The sequence below is a fragment of the Myxine glutinosa genome, chromosome 1 (assembly GCF_964187855.1).
Source record: "Myxine glutinosa chromosome 1, kmMyxGlut1.1, whole genome shotgun sequence".
In the NCBI taxonomy this organism is placed as follows: Eukaryota; Metazoa; Chordata; class Myxini; order Myxiniformes; family Myxinidae; genus Myxine; species Myxine glutinosa.
In genome coordinates, this window is record NC_136261.1 from 100,566,336 (window position 1) to 100,586,826 (window position 20,491).

The 20,491-nt window shown below is 42.3% G+C and overlaps 1 protein-coding gene across 2 annotated transcripts in view; it reads right to left on the reverse strand.

Moving 5' to 3' along the window:
* The window catches only part of LOC137426834 (coxsackievirus and adenovirus receptor homolog), a 50,265-nt gene that overhangs the window by 22,830 nt on the left and 6,944 nt on the right, over positions 1-20,491 (reverse strand). For both annotated transcript variants that reach the window (XM_068115776.2, XM_068115786.2), the window contains exon 2: positions 2,288-2,577. In XM_068115776.2, the coding sequence (XP_067971877.1) occupies positions 2,288-2,577 (290 nt within the window). The remainder of the gene's footprint in view (positions 1-2,287; positions 2,578-20,491) is intronic.

The following is a 20,491-nucleotide window of genomic DNA, read 5'->3' on the forward strand; positions in this document are numbered from 1 at the left end:
ATAACAAAATCGGTACATAAAGAGGTTGCCAGCGATTGGTTAAAACCAAGATATTTAAAACGGTGATATTTTTGAGTTTACTGTACTGTGTGTGGCTTAGCGGTTAGGGTGCCGGCTTGGGATCCTAGGATCCTGGGTTCGTTGGCTTAGCGGTTAGGGTGCCGGCTTGGGATGTGAGGATCCTGGGTTCTTTGGCTTAGCGGTTAGGGTGCCGGCTTTGGATCCGAGGATCCTGGGTTCGTTGGCTTAGCGGTTAGGGTGCCGGCTTGGGATCCTAGGATCCTGGGTTCGTTGGCTTAGCGGTTAGGGTGCCGGCTTGGGATGTGAGGATCCTGGGTTCGTTGGCTTAGCGGTTAGGGTGCCGGCTTGGGATCCTAGGATCCTGGGTTCGTTGGCTTAGCGGTTAGGGTGCCGGCTTAGGATCCTGGGTTCGTTGGCTTAGCGGTTAGGGTGCCGGCTTGGGATGCGAGGATCCTGGGTTCGTTGGCTTAGCGGTTAGGGTGCCGGCTTGGGATCCTAGGATCCTGGGTTCGTTGGCTTAGCGGTTAGGGTGCCGGCTTGGGATCCTAGGATCCTGGGTTCGTTGGCTTAGCGGTTAGGGTGCCGGCTTGGGATCCTAGGATCCTGGGTTCGTTGGCTTAGCGGTTAGGGTGCCGGCTTGGGATCCTAGGATCCTGGGTCCGTTGGCTTAGCGGTTAGGATGCCGGCTTGGGATCCGAGGATCCTGGGTTCGTTGGCTTAGCGGTTAGGGTGCCGGCTTGGGATCCTAGGATCCTGGGTTCGTTGGCTTAGCGGTTAGGGTGCCGGCTTGGGATCCTAGGATCCTGGGTTCGTTGGCTTAGCGGTTAGGGTGCCAGCTTGGGATCCTAGGATCCTGGGTCTGTTGGCTTAGCGGTTAGGATGCCGGCTTGGGATCCGAGGATCCTGGGTTCGTTGGCTTAGCGGTTAGGGTGCCGGCTTGGGATCCTAGGATCCTGGGTTTGAATCCCGGTCGATCACTGAATTAACACCAGGGGGGTTGACTCAGCCCGTCATCCTTCTGACGTCGGCAAATTGAGTACCAGCTCATTGGTAATTCCCTGTGTGTCGCAAGAGGTGACTAACAGGGTTGGCGGCAGGAAGGGCATCCGGCCATAAAACATTGCTTCAAAAAGGGACCATGGTGCCCCAAAAAGGCCAAACCCCTACCCTGCAGGGAAAAATGGCCTCTAAAGGTGGTTCTTACTGTACTGTGCGCCATGCCTGTTAATGGTGCTTTCAAAGCGTCCATTAAGTCCTCAAAAGCGCAGTTATAGCGCTATTGGTGCCTTTGTGCTCACAGGTCCTCACCTGGCCTCACCCTTACAGGAGACGAGACAATAGACTCTATGCCATTCAAGATTGCGATCACCATCGTCTCGGTGCACGTTTAACCAGATGACTCACTTCTGACAAATATCCTGTTACAAGGGGAATCTCAGCCACATGATTCATATGGTGCATACTGTAGTTTTCGTGCAATGTAGCTATTGATCCCTTCCCCTATCCGCATAACAATATTTATTTCTAAACAATCACAGTTCCATGTTTTCACAGTACTGCCTTATTCACAGGCAGCTTTCTTAAGTCCATCCCCTACAAATAATCCAAGTCCTCAATACGGATGTGTCCAACCACATTCAAACCCATGACCTTATGAATAACCCGTCCAATGTTCTCACTACGTGACCACCACCACACCCACATCTTAATTTTGTCAGTCCACAATCAGCTATGAAACATATGAAACATGCATGATTTTCAGAGTCGGACATTGCAGCCTCCACAGAAATTACTGAGAGATTCATGAAAATGTTTCCAAGGTTAGTGAAAATGGGAGATTTCCTTTCACTGTCCCTCCTTTCAGTTTTGGAATCTCCGCTGATTTCTCGCGGCCTTCACAATGACCAATATCTTGTGTCATACCTCATACGGTCCCCACTAATGTTTTCGTTTTTCACTGACCTTGTTTGTTCACTCATCCATGTGTACTGCCCCATTGCAAGAATATTAACCTTTCACAGTCATTCAGCTTTCATGAGCCACAGTAAGTCTAATTTAAAGCCTTCATTAATCATCTGTCACTATTAATCAAATTTAACTTTTTTGTAAATGAAATGTATTTTCCAATTATTTTTATTTTTTTGAAAGACAAAAACCAGAAAAGAGGTTTTTAAAAATAAATACATATGTTTATGAAATAAATGTAGTCAAAGCATTTAAATCATATTGTTTATCAAAAAATATATATAAAGGCTCCAATAATTACCTGCGCCGTGTAACGTCCATCCTCACTGCTCCAGTACCAATATGCTCCTCGTCGATCTCCAAGAGGTCCAGATGTTCTCGTGTTTGTGTCAGGGAAGGGTGGTGGGAGTGGTACATTCTCATGAAGACCAACTGCCGTTGTGATGACCTCTGATCCATGCCACGCATCAGTTACAGTATTGACAGCAGATGGAATAATTGGGTGCAGCCACTTTGGGTCTGTATTGGTGCAGGGAAGCTTGACCGACGAGCTGACAGCAGCGGGGACTGAGCGGTGCGGCAAAACAGGAGCTGCATGGATGATAAAGAGGAAAGATACAACTGATGGGCAAGACAATGCATTTCTTTGATAGCTCTAAGAAAATCATTTTTTAAATGGCATTGTAATTGCTCATACTGCATGCGAGAGGAAATTTTCAACTATAATCATTACTCCCGCCAGGGAGTAATGCATTCGATCATGTCCGTGTGTGTGTGCGTGTGTTTGTGAACAAGATATCTGGAAAAGTTCTGAACGGATTTGGATGAAAGTTGGTGGGATGATTGCCCTTGGGATAAGGAAGAATTGATTAGTTTTTGGTGAAGCTCAGGATATTATTCCGGATTCAGGAATTTTTTGAAGGATTTTTTTACCATTGGAAGATAGGGCTCATTTTTTTAACATTATCTTCTATATATATTCTATATTTAACATTGTGATATGAAAATATTTTTCAATTTGTTCTAAATGTAGTTTAAACTCGTGATTATGCATTAGAGCGGTGTATTTTGTTAGCAGCGTCGTCTTCAAGGTTCTTTTTCTTTTTTCTAATAAAGACATATTCTGTCATTTTAAAACCACCAAAGTGTGTATTAGGCTGCTGGGCCATAGAAGTTCACGGTTCACGTTTCACGGTTCACGGTTCACGTTCACGTGAACAAGCGGACCCTGGGCCATAGGATTTCACGCTTGGCTGTTCACGTGTTGCGCGCCAGTTCTGCTTTGGGCTTTGGCCGAGTAACCGTCAACATGGACTCTTCGGATGAAGAAGATTGCCTCATTCTGCTTCTACTAAGACGGAGGAAGAGAAAAAGGCACAGAATTTGGAGCCGAGAGCACTTCCTTCTGAGAGAAACCCGTGGTGAATTCCACCGAACATTCCGTTATCTGCTTGACAATCCCGATGAAGAACTGTTTTTCAATTATACCAGGATGTCATACAGGACTTACGATGCCTTGAAGACCCTCGTCCTGGAACATCTACAGCCAGGTCAAACAAACTGGAGAAAATCGATCGAAGCAGAACAAAAGCTCATCATTACTCTCAGGTTGGTACCTATTAATTTGGATAATGTGGTGTTGGTCGTGATGATCTAGGCTAGGGTAATTTGTCTAGTAGTCTAGCGAGTCTACTTTTGAAAACGTTCAGACTGGGTGGTGAGACCTCTCTTCTCTTGCGCTTACAAAGTTATATTTGTTTTCATTAAATTCAATCTATAGATTTGTGTTGTCATAAACTCAGTCTTAATTTTTTTCCAGAAGACATAAAATGACGACTTAAAGAAGAAGATGTGCATGTTCACGCATAGAAAAAGTGTGCATGTTCATTCCGCCTTTCACGCGTGAAACGTGACACGTGAAACGTGAAACATGAAAGGCGTTCTGTGGCCCAGAGCAAGTCATACTACGTTTGTCCACTTTTCTTTACACGCGTGAACCGTGAAACGTGAAACGTGAACCGTGAACTTCTATGGCCCAGCAGCCTTAGGTTTCCCCGTTTCATAAAATGTATCGTTTGATACGTATAATGCTTTAAAACTGTTTTTTTTTCAACCTCAGAAGAGATATCAACGTTTACCTCAGCGAATGTCAATCGTGGTGTCAGTATTTGATGAACTTATAAAGACGTAGGTGAGTTATAAGTGTGACAAGCATGTGCACGGGATTCTTCCCAGAAGAATGAGTCGTCGCATTAGCTTGGACGACTTAAAATGAGCGAGTTTCGTTTTGACGTTTGGGCCAGTTTTACATGTTGTATCCCGAAGGAATGAAACGAACGTTTTCGTGGCTTACAATTTTATTTGAAGTCACACATGCCTCAAAATACACTCACTTATATAGAATTGAACGCTGAATCCGAAAATGTAAGTGAAATTGCCTTGTTTTGTTTTTTTTAACATTATCTTCTATATATTCTAAATATAGAATCTGTGCAGTGTCTGTCTTGTGTTGTCACTGAACTACTCCCTCAAACTTTTGTGAAATCGTACTATTCCAACTTGACCCACGGCGGGAGTATGCGCTCTACTGAGCGGCGTTCTAGTTTGCAAATTATTATTCCAGAGTTTCAATATCGATATTGCAGCATAAACACATGAAATGAACTGTTTTGAGGACTCCGTCTTTACTCCTTCAACCAAAGGTGTTTCTTCTTACCAACCGAATAAAAATGGTGCCAATTCCATTAACCATAGATTTAAGCGTGCGCTTAAATTTGGCATCTCAAATTAGAATAAAAACAATGGAAAAAAGTAATTTGGCACACCAAATTGAATAAATAAAACAACTGCTGTAATATAGCTGAAGGCGACAATGGAGATCTGATAAACACACCAGCAGGAGAGGAAATCGGAGACATTGAGCCAGGGCAAAACATGAAAACCTTCATGAAGGGTCAATCCATGACAAGAGGGTTGCTTGCTTCTTTGTCTGCTGTGCCAACTAAAGTAGAAGTACTTCTACAAACGTCCGACACATCCAACACCAACATCAGGAGATGTTTTGATGATGCGTCTCCTTGTTTTTTGATGATGATCAGCTTTTATCAGCTTTCTTACAATGCATCCAATCCCATGATTTGAAATCACATCGTTTGCAAGAGATCCAACCCAGGGTCTCTTCACGTGTGTTTCTGTTGGAAGAAGTTATGGATTGCTTTTCAAACGATATTGCCCAAATTGGAAAAGTGATGATGCGTTTTCCTTTCCTTTCATTGGGCGTGCTTTGTGATACGCAGTCGATTTGGGAGAGAAACTTGTCGCAGAGAGGTGAAATATTATCTCACTTTTTCCAAAGAGGATTCGTCCATCAAAGGTTTTAATTTAAGGCTATTAAGGTTCATGTTAAATTAGCTTTGAAAATAGTAAGCTCCATGTTTTTTATTTTGCTCTACAACAGCAAAAGAGCATGGTAATGCAAGTGCAAGCTCAGAATGACAGTGGAGTAGCAGAGCAGAAATTGTGCACAACCAATAAATAAACAAGAAATATGTCATGCATAGCACAATACTTGCAAAATCCCTATAAGAAATGGTTGACCTTTGGCCTATGTTGACCCCAAAACGAATTGTTGGCTGAATTCAGTGATCTGATTTGCAAATCCACTTCAAATTTCAAGTCAATGAGATGAAAATTGAGGTTTTTAGAGATTTGACCTATGTTGACCTTTTGACCTTCAAGAATAATGTGTTCAGAATAATGTGTATAATAATGTTAAGAATAATGTGTTAATGAATAATGTGTTCAATTTTCAAGAATTCAGTGACCTGATATGCAAATCCTCTTCAAATTTCAAGTAAATCGGATGAAAATTGACAATTTTAGAAATCTGACAAAGTTGTTGACCTTTGGCCTATCTTGAGCTTTTGACCTCAAAATCAATAGGCTTCTTCCTTATGACCAACTCTACCATCTGGTGATATCTCATAGCAGAGGCATAACTTGTAGCAGGCGAGTAGTCTGTAACTAGAAGCCTTGAATGAATCATGTTGGAGTCTTGGGAGAGTGGAGCTCTCCACATGAGAGTGGAGTGGAGCTAAGGATTGGTTGAAAATTGTGACATGTAAGCAATTGACAGACAGACAGAATAACGTGCAAGACCAACCGATATACTTGAAAAGTCTTCGATTTCCGCAAGTAACAACAAACATGAAAGGAAGGAGAGAGAAGGGGAGGAAACACTGAAAGGAGCAAGTATGACAGTTGGGTTAGGGGTAATAAAGATCACGTGTCAAGATGAGGCTAGACATGAGATGGCTTGGAAATGCATGCGTTGATTATAATACTTAGAATATATTTTCCAATTTTTTTTTTTTTTTTTGAATATATGGTAAAGGCTCATGGAAAAACTATGGCAGAATGGAAGGGAACAAAATGTGAAGGGGGAAACACTAACAGTAGAGTATAAGTGAGAGTGAGATCAAGGGAGGGAGAGAAGGACACCTGGGTATGGACAAGCTGAATGAAACACAGCAAGAAGTGGAAGGGGAAAGGGAAAGTGGGGATGAAACGGAAAAAGGAAAAAAAACACAACAACTAACAAACAAAAAGAGGTAAAGGAGTGGGGAAAAATCACAACAACCAGCAGGAAGGGGGAGTTCTTGGGAATGGGGTCATTTGGGGGTAGATAGAAGAGATCATGGGTATGGATGAAGGATGACCCGACGTAATAGGTGAACAGCTGTCTTGAAGCCTTGGAGGGAAGAATGGGACTGAACAGACTGGGGAAGGTGATTCCACGGGCGAGAGAAAGGAGGAATAAATGAGTAGAAGAGAGCAGTGAGCCTGGATTACTCTTCCAATATAATTTATTTATCAATACATTTCCTAAATATTTTCATTCTGAGACAATCTCAATATTTTCATTCAGAATAAAAGTGATTAATATTTCTCCCTCGTTTTCCTAAAATCTACAAACTTATTAGACTTATTACCATCGCCAGAGGAGAGGGTATTGCATTTGAGTCCGTTTGTCTGTTTGTCCGCACAGAATAAATATGATTTTCTCTGCAACCGTTGGTCCGATTGACAGGAAATTTTCACCATAGGTGCAACTCCACCTGCAGCATTTTTTAATGATAATTATGACGTCATCGGTCACGTGGTTCGGCCGCCATCTTGGAAAAACCGAAACACTTTGCACCTCTATATCTCCGAAAGCACTGAATAGAAAAAAGTGAGACATGGCTCTTTGTAAAGAACTCTCCATTGCGAATAAAATATGTTAATGATGATGTCATAGTTACCTCCATTATGACGTCATAATTCGACAAGTACAAAACTTCATCCGATCAAGATGAAATTTCTTGAGCATAATCTAGGAATAAATTAGTTTAGAAAAAAATAATGATGACGTCATTGGTCACGTGGTTCCGCCGCCACATTTGTTTTAACACAAAAGCCTTAAAAACCACTGAAAATACATCCTGGTGAGGGTTTGCAATCTCCGATTGCTCTTTCTTGTTTTATGATTGCAAACTGCTCACAGTGTCACCACACTGAATGTCTCAGAATACAAATAACAATCGACCAATTATGATGATGAACCACTGAAGAACAATGAATAACAAGAATGGCACTCGTTAGAGAGCATACCTCCACCAGGTGAACAGTTTACGTTTTGTATCCCACTGATAGGCCGGATCTGCATTCGGCCCTGAACCCAAATCTAATCGGCTTGATCTTGTCATATAACCAACTCACCCACCATGTTTTGTCAAAATCCATCCACATCTTTTTGAAATATCATGCTGTATATCGTTTTTGGCCCTATTACTTAATGGTGAAGAATCACATATAAATTTTAAAAAATTATCTGATCCAGAACCAGATTCGAATCTTCACCAAAATTGAATCAATTCTTCCTTGTCACATACCCAACTTGTCCACCAAATTTCATCCGAATCCGTCCCCAACGTTTTGAGATATCCTTTTCATAGACAGACAAAAAATAACCTCTGCCTACCTTTGGTGGCAGAGGTATAATTGTGCAGTTTTCATTGATTGAGTTTACATTGTGACATGATTTCAACAAGCAGAGCCAATCATAGTAGCAACACACAGACATGTAAAATACATCAATTTCTTGACTGCTGTTTTGATAAACTAAGAGCTATTTTCGCAATACATAAAAAGTCGAGATACCCTTGAGTGAGTAGGGAGAGAGTCTCCCATGAAATGCATGAGTCATGCTGACTGGTATTTGGGCAAAATGTCTACTATCAAATTATAGCCAATATTTAACATAATTAAACAATCCCAACTTGGTCTACCCACAGTTAGCTCCCATCCACCACCACGTCCTCCCTACTGATGATAGCAGCTGCTGAGCCACGTCGTTGGCCTTGGCTGGCAGACCAAACATAAATCGCTCTTTAGTTTACTAAGCCAGGGGGACACCAGGAAGCCAAGCCAAACGTTTTTGAAACCAGTCCCTTCATAACTTTGGCAGATAGGCCTACTTCAATACTTGGCTCTGCTTGAATTAACCCCATTGTTTTGCATTGGAAAATCACGAAGTATTTTGTCAGGCAAATACTAAATAACATGACTTTATGTCAGGCAAATATGAAACCGCCTCAAAAACTCAGTCGAGCCAACTTTAAAGAGAAAAGTGTGGCGAAAATTGAACACAACATAACTACGAATTCCCTCTGAGCACAAGACGAAGAATGGAGCATATATAATGATTTGAACCAAACCAAGAGAGCCGCTTCAGGAGCTGGGCCGTAGTGAATGGATCAAGTGAAGCTGGGACATTCCGGTCAGCTCGTGGCACTTTGCTGAAATTCAGACTCCAAGCAACTTGCAAAGAGAAGCTAACGTGGAAAATTGTATAGAGCAAAGCCAATTCATGCAGTGAGAGAGTGAGAAAGAGAGAGAAAGAGAGAGAGAAGAGAGAGAAGAGAGAGGAGAGAGAGGAGAGAGAGGAGAGAGAGAGAGGGAGGAGAGAGAGGGGAGAGAGACGGGAGAGGGGGGAGAGAGGGAGGAGAGAGAGGGGAGAGAGACGGGAGAGGGAGGAGAGAGGGAGGAGAGAGAGGGGCGGGGAGACGGAGGGGAGAGAGAGAGGGGAGAGAGAGGGGAGAGGGAGAGGGAGGGGAGAGAGAGGGGAGAGAGTGGAGAGAGAGGAGAGAGAGAGGGGAGAGAGAGGGGGGAGAGAGGAGGGAGAGAGAGGAGGGAGAGGAGAGAGAGGGAGGAGAGAGAGGGAGGAGAGAGAGGGGAGAGAGACGGGAGAGGGAGGAGAGAGGGAGGAGAGAGGGAGGAGAGAGAGGGGAGAGAGACGGGAGAGGGAGGAGAGAGGGAGGAGAGAGAGGGGCGGGGAGACGGAGGGGAGAGAGAGGGGAGAGAGAGGGGAGAGGGAGAGGGAGGGGAGAGAGAGTGGAGAGGGAGGGGAGAGGAGAGAGAGGAGAGAGAGAGGGGGGAGAGAGGAGGGAGAGAGAGGAGGGAGAGAGAGGGGAGAGAGAGGGGAAAGAGAGGGGAGAGGGAGGGGAGAGGGAGGGGAGAGAGAGTGGAGAGGGGGAGAGGGAGGGGAGAGGGAGGGGAGAGGGAGGGGAGAGGGAGGGGAGAGAGAGGGGAGAGAGAGGGGAGGGGAGAGAGAGGGGAGAGAGAGGAGAGAGAGAGGGGGGAGAGAGAGGGGAGAGAGACGGGAGAGGGAGGAGAGAGGGAGAGGGAGGAGAGAGAGGGGAGAGAGACGGGAGAGGGAGGAGAGAGAGGGGAGAGGGAGAGGGAGGGGAGAGAGAGGGGAGAGAGTGGAGAGGAGAGAGAGGGGAGAGAGAGGGGAGAGAGAGGGGAGAGAGAGGGGAGACAGAGGGGAGAGGGAGGGGAGAGGGAGGGAGGGGAGAGGGAGACGGAGGGGAGACGGAGGGGAGACGGAGGGGAGAGGGAGGGGAGAGAGAGTGGAGAGGGAGGGGAGAGGGAGGGAGGGGAGAGAGAGGGGAGAGGGAGGGGAGAGGGAGGGGAGAGAGAGGGGAGAGAGACGGGAGAGGGAGGGGAGAGAGAGGGGAGAGGGAGGGGAGAGGGAGGGGAGAGGGAGGGGAGAGGGAGGAGAGAGAGGGGAGAGGGAGGAGAGAGGGAGGAGAGAGAGGGGCCGGGAGAGGGAGGGGAGAGGGAGGGGAGAGATAGGGGAGAGAGACGGGAGAGGGAGAGGAGAGAGAGGAGAGAGAGGGAGGAGAGAGACGGGAGAGGGAGGAGAGAGAGGGGAGAGAGACGGGAGAGGGAGGGGAGAGGAGAGAGAGGGGAGACAGAGGGGAGAGAGAGGGGAGAGAGAGGGGAGAGAGAGGGGAGAGAGAGGGGAGAGAGGGGGGAGAGAGAGGGGAGAGGGGGGAGAGGGAGGGGAGAGAGAGGGGAGAGAGGGGGAGAGGGAGGGGAGAGGGAGGGGAGAGAGAGGGGAGGGGAGAGGGAGGGGAGAGGGAGGGGAGAGGGAGGGGAGAGAGAGGGGAAAGAGAGGGGAGAGAGAGAGAGAGAGATACAACTGGGGTTTACTCTGCAAGCTCTAATCTGAGGTCTCACATGTAAAGACTACTAGTACCCGACTGCAAACCCGCAATGAGCCGGCGAAGCCAAAGCCTCTTGCCACTATTTTACCCATCACGATGGCATCAGTAGGTTAGGTAGTTGATAGTAGGTCGGTGTAGGTACCGTACCTGGTAAGACTTGGTAAAAGAGAAGAGCAGACAGTCCTCCCCAATACCGACATACAATAAATGTCACAAGAAGCTTAAGGAAGTAACTATACGATGTGCTAGCTTAAGGCCTATTTTAAGAAATTTTAACTGGGCTTAACATACGTTTTCACAGTATGTGTGTGGTCTTCTAACTTCAGTCGCTGTCAGGGCTGGTTCTCTCCGGGCACGGCGACTTCCTCCACAAGAAGAAGCTAGCTTGCAGTAAGATCAGACGATAGCGCCGTTGCAACGGCAATGTGTGACTGTCGTTAATCAAACCGAGCTTTCTTTCTTTATGTAAACCGCTTATACCGTATTTCTGGCCGTGAAAAACTATCCCCTACGGCCGCGAGATTTCTAAAAAATAATTCTTCGTCAATTTTAGAATATTTGACGCCATTTTCACCCTTCGAAACGCGTAATAAGCTTTTTAAAAATATTTTTTAAATGCTCGAATCTCATTGGTTCCGGTGTTTGGTGACGATTTTCGTTGAAGATAACGAGGTTGGTCTTAACGTATTTTAATTACAAATTAGAGGTGCATCAGATGGTGAATCAAAGAAAGACAGGTGAAACAAACTCCTATTGAACCTTTTCGCAATTGTTTTATGCAAACTTCCGCATCCGGTCGATGGCGGCCTCCATTGCGTGATTTGGTTTTAGAAATATTTTTTCAAATGCTCGAATCTCATTGGTTCCGGTGTTTGGTGACGCTTTTCGTTGAAGATAACCAGGCCCGTGCAGGCCGAGGTTGGTCTTAAAGTATTTTAATAATAGCCGGCGAAGCCGGTGTTGTCAATAAACGAGTACGTATTATATTGAAAACCTGATTATACCTTGGCTCGAGAATCCGAAGCGCAGCGGAGGCCACCATCTTGCGGATGCGGAAGTATGCATAACAAATTTAAAACGTTCATTAGGAGTTTCTTTCACCCATCATCGTTTGATTCACAATCTTATGCACCTCCAATGTATTAATAAAATAATTTAAGACCATCATCGGCCCGCACGGGCCTGGTTATCTTCAACAAAACACGTCACCAAACACCGGACCCAATGAGAGTCGAGCATTTGCAAAAATATTTCTAAAATGAAATCACTCAATGGTGGCCACCATTGACCGGATGCGGAAGTTTGCATAAAACAATTGCGAAAAAGTTCAATAGGAGTTTGTTTCACCCGTCGTTCTTTGATTCACAATCTAATGAAACCTCTAATTAGTAATTAAAATACGTTAAGACCAACCTCGTTATCTTCAACGAAAATCGTCATCAAACACCAGAACCAATGAGATTCGAGCATTTGAAAAAATATTATTACACGTTTCGGAGGGTGAAAACGGCGTCAAATATTCTAACATTGGCGAAGAATTATTTTTTAGAAATCTTGCAGCCGTATGGGATAGTTTTCCATGGCCAGAAATACCGTATAAGCGGTTTACATATTTAGCTTAGAAATACGGATAGTTTTTCACGGCCGGAAATATCCGAAGTTGAGACGGAATTCACCGAATTAATCACTGCAAGCTAACGTCTTCTGGTGGAGGAAGCTGCCGTGCCCGGAGAGAACCAGTCCTGCCAGCGACTGAAGTTAGAAGACTACACACATACTGTGAAAACGTATGTTAAGCCCAGTTAAAATTTCTTAAAATAGGCCTTAAGCTAGCACATCGTATCATTACTTCCTTAAGCTTCTTGTGACATTTATTGTATGCAGGTATTGGGGAGGACTGTCTGCTCTTCTCTTTTACCAAGTCTTACCAGGTACGGTACCTACTACACCTACCTACTACCAACTACCTACCTACCTACTACCAACTACCTAACCTACTGATGCCATGGTGATGGGTAAAATAGTGCCAAGAGGTATGCAGGTATTGGGGAGGACTGTCTGCTCTTCTCTTTTACCAAGTCTTACCAGGTACGGTACCTACTACACCTACCTACTACCAACTACCTAACCTACTGATACCATAGTGATGGGTAAAATAGTGGCAAGAGGCTTTGGCTTCGCCGGCTCATTGCGGCTTTGCAGTCGGTACTAATAAATTGGAGGTGCATAAGCTTGTGAATCAAACAAAGACGGGTGAAAGAGACTCCTATTGAACGTTTTTCAATTTGTTATGCATACTTCCGCATCCGCAAGATGGCGACCTCCATTGAGCTTCGGAATTCTCAAGCCAAGGCATAATCTGGTTTTCGACATAATACATACGCGTTTATTGACAACATCGGCTTCACCGGCTATCAAAGAAAGACGGGTGAAACAAACTCCTATTGAACTTTTTCGCAATTGTTTTATGCAAACTTCCGCATCCGGTCGATGGCGGCCTTCATTGAGTGATTTGGTTTTAGAAATATTTTTTCAAATGCTCGAATCTCATTGGTTCTGGTGTTTGGTGACGCTTTTCGTTGAAGATAACCAGACCCGTGCGGGCCGAGGTTGGTCTTAAAGTATTTTAATTATAAATTAGAGGTGCATAAGAATGTGAATCAAACAAAGACAGGTGAAACAAACTCCTATTGAACGTTTTTCAATTTGTTATGCATACTTCCGCATCCGCAAGATGGCGGCCTCCTTTGCGCTTTGGAATTCTCAAGCCAAGGGATACAGCATAATCTGGTTTTCGACACAATACGTACGCGTTTATTGACAACACCGGCTTCGCCGGCTATTACATAAAGAATGGGTGATTCTTAAGAAACTGTTTTTTTCCCACAAGTATGCTCCACGAATTTTAGTTTTCAAAAAAAAAAACGTAGGTATATGGAATTCTTAACTGCGTTGGAGTGGCGGCCCATCCATGTTTGCGCCCCCTCGCCAGCGAAACTAGCCCTATGCACCTGACAACGTGAGTGGGATCATCCAATGAAATTATTACAGAGCACCTTTGTGTGAAATAGACTTCTAGCATTGCCTTTAATGTAAAGCAGTTCATTAAAGATGTCCGATAGCATGGTGCAAAAGTAGCACACTTATTACCTCTGTGGATTCTTATTAGCACATTTATTACCTCCACCACTGAAGGTGGACAGAGGTGATGTTTTCACCCCCTCTGTCTGTCTGGCTGTTTGTGAACAGGATATCTCAATGTTGTGGACACATTGGAACAAAATTTGGTGGACAGGTTGGTTGTGTGACAAGGATGAATTGTCCATATTTTGGTGAAGATCTCGATCTCGATACTATATTTTTAAATGATACTTCACCATTGAGCGAAAGGGCCAAAACAATACATAACACGACATCTCAAAAAGTTATGTACAGATTCGGAACAACTGGGTGGATAAGTGGGTAGGTAACAACAACAACAACAACAACAACAACAACAAGCCAATTCGATTTGGGTGAAGATCCGGATGCATATCTGGCCTATCAGTTGGCAACAAAACAGAAATGTTCAGCCTGGACAATAATAGAGGACATGGATTTGTCCCCCCCCATTGGAGGAAGACCCTCTCCTGTTCAGGCCGTTGATGCTCCTATGGTTGGCAGCGAGTGCCCTGGAAGCATTAATGGAAAGAGAGTGGCAATCACGTATGTGGGAAAATTGCATGCATAGTCAGGGTCACCCAGATAGCTCAGATGGCAGAGTACTGGTACAGTTTTCCAGAGAACCCGGGTTCGATTCCTGGTCTGGGTGTGGAATTTTCCCACATATATCCATTTCTAACTCAGAGATATTTGTTTCCTTAAATGTTCTCATCCTGCTGTATACAAAGGAAGAGGAGTGATGAGAAAATAAAATAAAGCGAAATAAAAATTATATTTAAAATTGACAGGAGGAAAGAGGATGGGGACTAAAATGGTGCATTTGAAAAAGTTTGCACTTTGTTTAATTGCACTGATGCCAATAACAAATATTGAGTGACCATCCTATTTATTAATTACACAAATTCGTTGGAAATTTTGAATGCTAAGCTGGGTATCCTGTCTGCTACTGTTTTCAAAAGGAAACCACCCCTTTCTTCCATATGGTTCATATGTGCCCCCTTTCCTTCCCTCCCTTACTCCTTGTCACTTATAAAACTTCCCCTCCTCTCAGCACACCCTTCCACTGTCCTATCCCCATTTCTCTTTCCAAACATCCTCCCTTCACTTTTGTTTTTAACTTTCACTCCTAACCCTCCACCACTCATGTGTGTACGATAAGTTTATGGTTCTTCATTATTAAATTACAGTAAATACAAGAATAACTAGAACGGTATTCAATAGCACGCATACTTCCGCCAAGCTGAACAATTTACATTTTGTATCCCACTAGTAGGCAGATCTGGATTGGGACCTGAACAAAAATCTAGCCGACTTGTTCTTGTTACATAACCAACTCATCCACCAAGTTTTGTCATAAATGGTCCACAACGTTTTTAAATATCATGCTATATATCATTTTAGCCCTAACACTCAATGGTGAAGAATCACTTAAAAAATTAAACAAGAAAAAGAGCAATCAGAGATTGCAAACCCTCACCAGGATGTATTTTCAGTTGTTTTTAAGGCTTTTGTGTTAAAATTAATATGGCGGCCGAACCACGTGACCGATGACATCATTCTTTTTTTCTCCACTAATTTATTCCTAGATTATGCTCAAGAAATTTCATCTTGATCGGATGAAGTTTTGTACTTGTCGAATTATGACGTCATAATGGAGGGACCTATGACATCATCATTAACATAAGTTAATCGCGATAGAGAGTTCTTTAAAATGAGCCATGTCTCAATTTTTTTCTATTCAGCGCTTTCGGAGATATAGAGGTGTAAAGCTTTTCGGTTTTTCCAAGATGGCGGCCGAACCACGTGACCTATGACGTCATAATTATCATAGGAAAATTCTGAAGGTGGAGTTGCACCTATGGTGAACATTTCCTGTCAATCGGACCAACGGTTGCAGAGAAAATCATATTTATTCTGTGCCGACAAACAGACAGACAAACAAACAAACAAGAAGACGTCATGCGTAGCACGATACTTGCAAAATCCGCCCTCCCCCACTCCACCAAAAGTTTTCTATTGATACAGCAAATTGTCCATTTCATGAAGATTAAAATTTACAATCTTGATCAAAGCTCGAGTCAACAGGATGAAAAGTGACGATTTTTCAGATGAAAAATGAGGATTTTAGAAATTTGGCCTATGTTGACCTTTTGGCCTATGTTCACCTAAAATATAATTTGTGGTTGAATTCAGTGACCAGATATGCAAGTCCTCTTCAAATTTCAAGTCAATTGGATGAAAAAATGAGGATTTTAGAAATTTGCCCTATGTTGACCTTTTGGCCTATGTTGACCTTTTGGCATATGTTGACCTCAAGAATACTTGGTGGTTGAATTCAGTGACCAGATATGCAAGTCCTCTTCAAATTTCAAGTCAATTGGGTGAAAATTGAGGATTTTAGAAATTTGGCCTATGTTGACCTCAAGAATACTTGGTGGTTGAATTTAGTGACCAGATATGCAAGTCCTCTTCAAATTTCAAGTCAATTGGATGAAAATTGAGGATTTTATAAATTTGGCCTATGTTGACCATTTGGCCTATGTTGACCTCAAAAATACTTGGTGGTTGAATTTAGTGACCAGATATGCAAGTGGTCTTCAAATGTCAAGTCAATCGGATGAAAATTGAGGATTTTAGAAATTTAGCAAATTTGGTGACCTTTGGCCTATGTTGACCTTTTGACCTATTGACCCCAAAACAATAGGCTTGCTTTTGACCAACTCTACTATTTGGTGAAGTTTGGTGAAGATCGGTTAAAAATTGTGACCTGTACGCCGGTGACAAACAAACAAACAGACAGACACACAGACAGACACACAGACAGACACACAGACAGACAGACAGACACACAGACAGACAGACACACAGACAGACAGACAGACAGACAGACAGAACCACAAACACAACCGACCAATATACTTGAAAAATCTTTAAGTAACAAGAAGACGATTTTGCAAGTAACAAGAAGACGTCATGCGTAAGACGATACTTGCAAAATCCACCCCCCCCCCTCCCAAAAGTTTTCCATTGATACAGCAAATTGTCCATTTCATGAAGATTAAAATTTACAATCTTGATCAATGCTCGGGTCAACAGGATGAAAAGTGACGATTTTTCAGATGAAAAATGATGATTTAGGAAGGTTGACCTTGAGTTGACCTTTGACCTTTTGACCTCAAAAATAGTTCGTTTCCCTATTTAGTGACTCAATGTGCAAATGCTGTTCAATTTTCAAGTCAATCGGATGAAAATTGAGGATATTTAAAATTTGGCCTATGTTGACCTTTTGGCCTATGTTGACCTCAAAAATAGATGGTGGTTGAATTCAGTGACCATATATATAAATCCTCTTGGAAGTTCAAGTATATCAAATGAAAATTTGTGATTTTAGAAATTTGGCCTATGTTGACCTTTTGGCCTGTGTTTACCTAAAATATAATACGTGGTTGAATTCAGTGACCAGATATGAAAGTCCTCTTCAAATTTCAAGTCAATTGGATGAAAATTGAGGATTTTAGAAATTTGGCCTATGTTGACCTTTTGGCCTATATTGACCTCAAATATACTTGGTGGTTGAATTCAGTGACCAGATATGCAAGTCCTCTTCAAATTTCAAGTCAATTGGATGAAAATTGAGGATTTTATAAATTTGGCCTATGTTGACCATTTGGCCTATGTTGCCCTCAAAAATACTTGGTGGTTGAATTCAGTGACCAGATATGCAAGGCCTCTTCAAATTTCAAGTCAATCGGATGAAAATTGAGGATTTTAGAAATTTAGCAATTTTGGTGACCTTTGGCCTATGTTGACCTTTTGACCCCAAAAACAATAGGCTTCTTGCTTTTGACCAACTCTACCATTTGGTGAAGTTTCGTGAAGATCGGGTGAAAATTGTGACAAACAAACAAACAGACAGACAGACAGACAGACAGACAGACAGACAGAACCACAAACACAACCGACCAATATACTTGAAAAATCTTCGATTTTGCAAGTAACAAACAAACGGACTGAAATGCAATACCCTCTCCTCAGGCGAGGGTAAAAATGATCTTGTCCGAATTCGAATCTTCACCAAAATTGAATCAATTTTTCCTTGTCAAACAGCCAACCTGTCCACCAAGTTTTGTCTGAATCCCTCCACAACGTTTTTAGATATCGTGCTATATATCGTGTTTTTCTGTATCTCTCAATGATGAAGAATCACTTTTAAAAATACTCAGATCCAGACCGGGATCTTGCCCAAAATGTAATAATTGTGTCATATCCCCATTTCTTGTCCAAAATGAAATAATTGTGTCATATCCCCATTTCTTGTCCAAAATGTAATACTTGTGTCATATCCTCATTTCTTGCCCAAAATGTAATACTTGTGTCATATCCTCATTTCTTGACCAAAATGTAATACTTGTATCATATCCCCATTTCTTGTCCAAAATGTAATACTTGTGTCATATCCTCATTTCTTGCCCAAAATGTAATACTTGTGTCATATCCTCATTTCTTGACCAAAATGTAATACTTGTATCATATCCCCATTTCTTGCCCAAAATATAATACTTGTGTCATATCCTCATTTCTTGTCCAAAATGTAATACTTGTGTCATATCCTCATTTCTTGCCCAAAATGTAATACTTGTGTCATATCCTCATTTCTTGCCCAAAATGTAATACTTGTATCATATCCCCATTTCTTGCCCAAAATGTAATACTTGTGTCATATCCTCATTTCTTGCCCAAAATGTAAGACTTGTGTCATATCCTCATTTCTTGCCCAAAATGTAATACTTGTGTCATATCCTCATTTCTTGCCCAAAATGTAATACTTGTATCATATCCCCATTTCTTGCCCAAAATATAATACTTGTGTCATATCCTCATTTCTTGCCCAAAATGTAATACTTGTATCATATCCCCATTTCTTGCCCAAAATATAATAATTGTGTCATATCCCCATTTCTTGTCCAAAATGTAATACTTGTGTCATATCCTCATTTCTTGCCCAAAATGTAATACTTGTGTCATATCCTCATTTCTTGCCCAAAATGTAATACTTGTGTCATATCCCCATTTCTTGCCCAAAATGTAATACTTGTCATATCCCCATTTCTTGCCCAAAATATAATACTTGTCATATCCTCATTTCTTGCCCAAAATGTAATACTTGTGTCATATCCCCATTTCTTGCCCAAAATGTAATACTTGTGTCATATCCTCATTTCTTGCCCAAAATGTAATACTTGTGTCATATCCCCATTTCTTGCCCAAAATATAATACTTGTGTCATATCCGCATTTCTTGCCCAAAATGTAATACTTGTGTCATATCCCCTTTTCTTGCCCAAAATGTAATACTTGTGTCATATCCCCATTGCTTGCCCAAAATGTAATACTTGTGTCATATCCCCATTGCTTGCCCAAAATGTAATACTTGTGTCATATCCCCTTTTCTTGTCCAAAATGTAATAATTGTGTCATATCCCCATTTCTTGCCCAAAATGTAATAATTGTGTCATATCCCCATTTCTTGCCCAAAATGTAATACTTGTGTCATATCCCCATTTCTTGTCCAAAATGTAATAATTGTGTCATATCCCCTTTTCTTGCCCAAAATGTAATAATTGTGTCATATCCCCTTTTCTTGCCCAAAATGTAATACTTGTGTCATATCCCCATTTCTTGCCCAAAATGTAATACTTGTGTCATATCCCCTTTTCTTGTCCAAAATGTAATAATTGTGTCATATCCCCATTGCTTGCCCAAAATGTAATACTTGTGTCATATCCCCATTGCTTGCCCAAAATGTAATACTTGTGTCATATCCGCATTTCTTGCCCAAAATATAATAATTGTGTCATATCCCCTTTTCTTGCCCAAAATGTAATACTTGTGTCATATCCCCATTGCTTGCCCAAAATGTAATACTTGTGTCATATCCCCTTTTCTTGCCCAAAATGTAATACTTGTGTCATATCCCCTTTTCTTGCCCAAAATGTAATACTTGTGTCATATCCCCTTTTCTTGCCCAAAATGTAATACTTGTGTCATATCCCCATTTCTTGTCCAAAATGTAATAATTGTGTCATATCCCCATTTCTTGCCCAAAATGTAATAATTGTGTCATATCCCCATTTCTTGCCCAAAATGTAAAACTTGTGTCATATCCTCATTTCTTGCCCAAAATGTAATACTTGTGTCATATCCGCATTTCTTGCCCAAAATGTAATAATTGTGTCATATCCTCATTTCTTGCCCAAAATGTAATAATTGTGTCATATCCTCATTTCTTGCCCAAAATGTAATAATTGTGTCGTATCCCCATTTCTTGCCCAAAATGTAATAATTGTGTCGTATCCCCATTTCTTGCCCAAAATGTAATACTTGTGTCATATCCCCTTTTCTTGTCCAAAATGTAATAATTGTGTCTTATCCCCTTTTCTTGCCCAAAATGTAATACTTGTGTCATATCCTCATTTCTTGTCTAAAATGTAATACTTGTGTCATATCCTCATTTCTTGCCCAAAATGTAATACTTGTGTCATGTCCCCTTTTCTTGTCCAAAATGTAATTGTGTCATATCCCCATTTCTTGCCCAAAATGTAATAATTGTGTCATATCCCCATTTCTTGCCCAAAATGTAATACTTGTGTCATATCCCAATCCCCATTGTCACATGCCCAATCTCTCCAGCAAATTTCGTCCGAATCCATCCACAACTTTTTGAGATATTCTGTCCACAGACAGACGGGCAAATGGACAACAGGGGTGAAAACATCACCTCCATCCATCTTC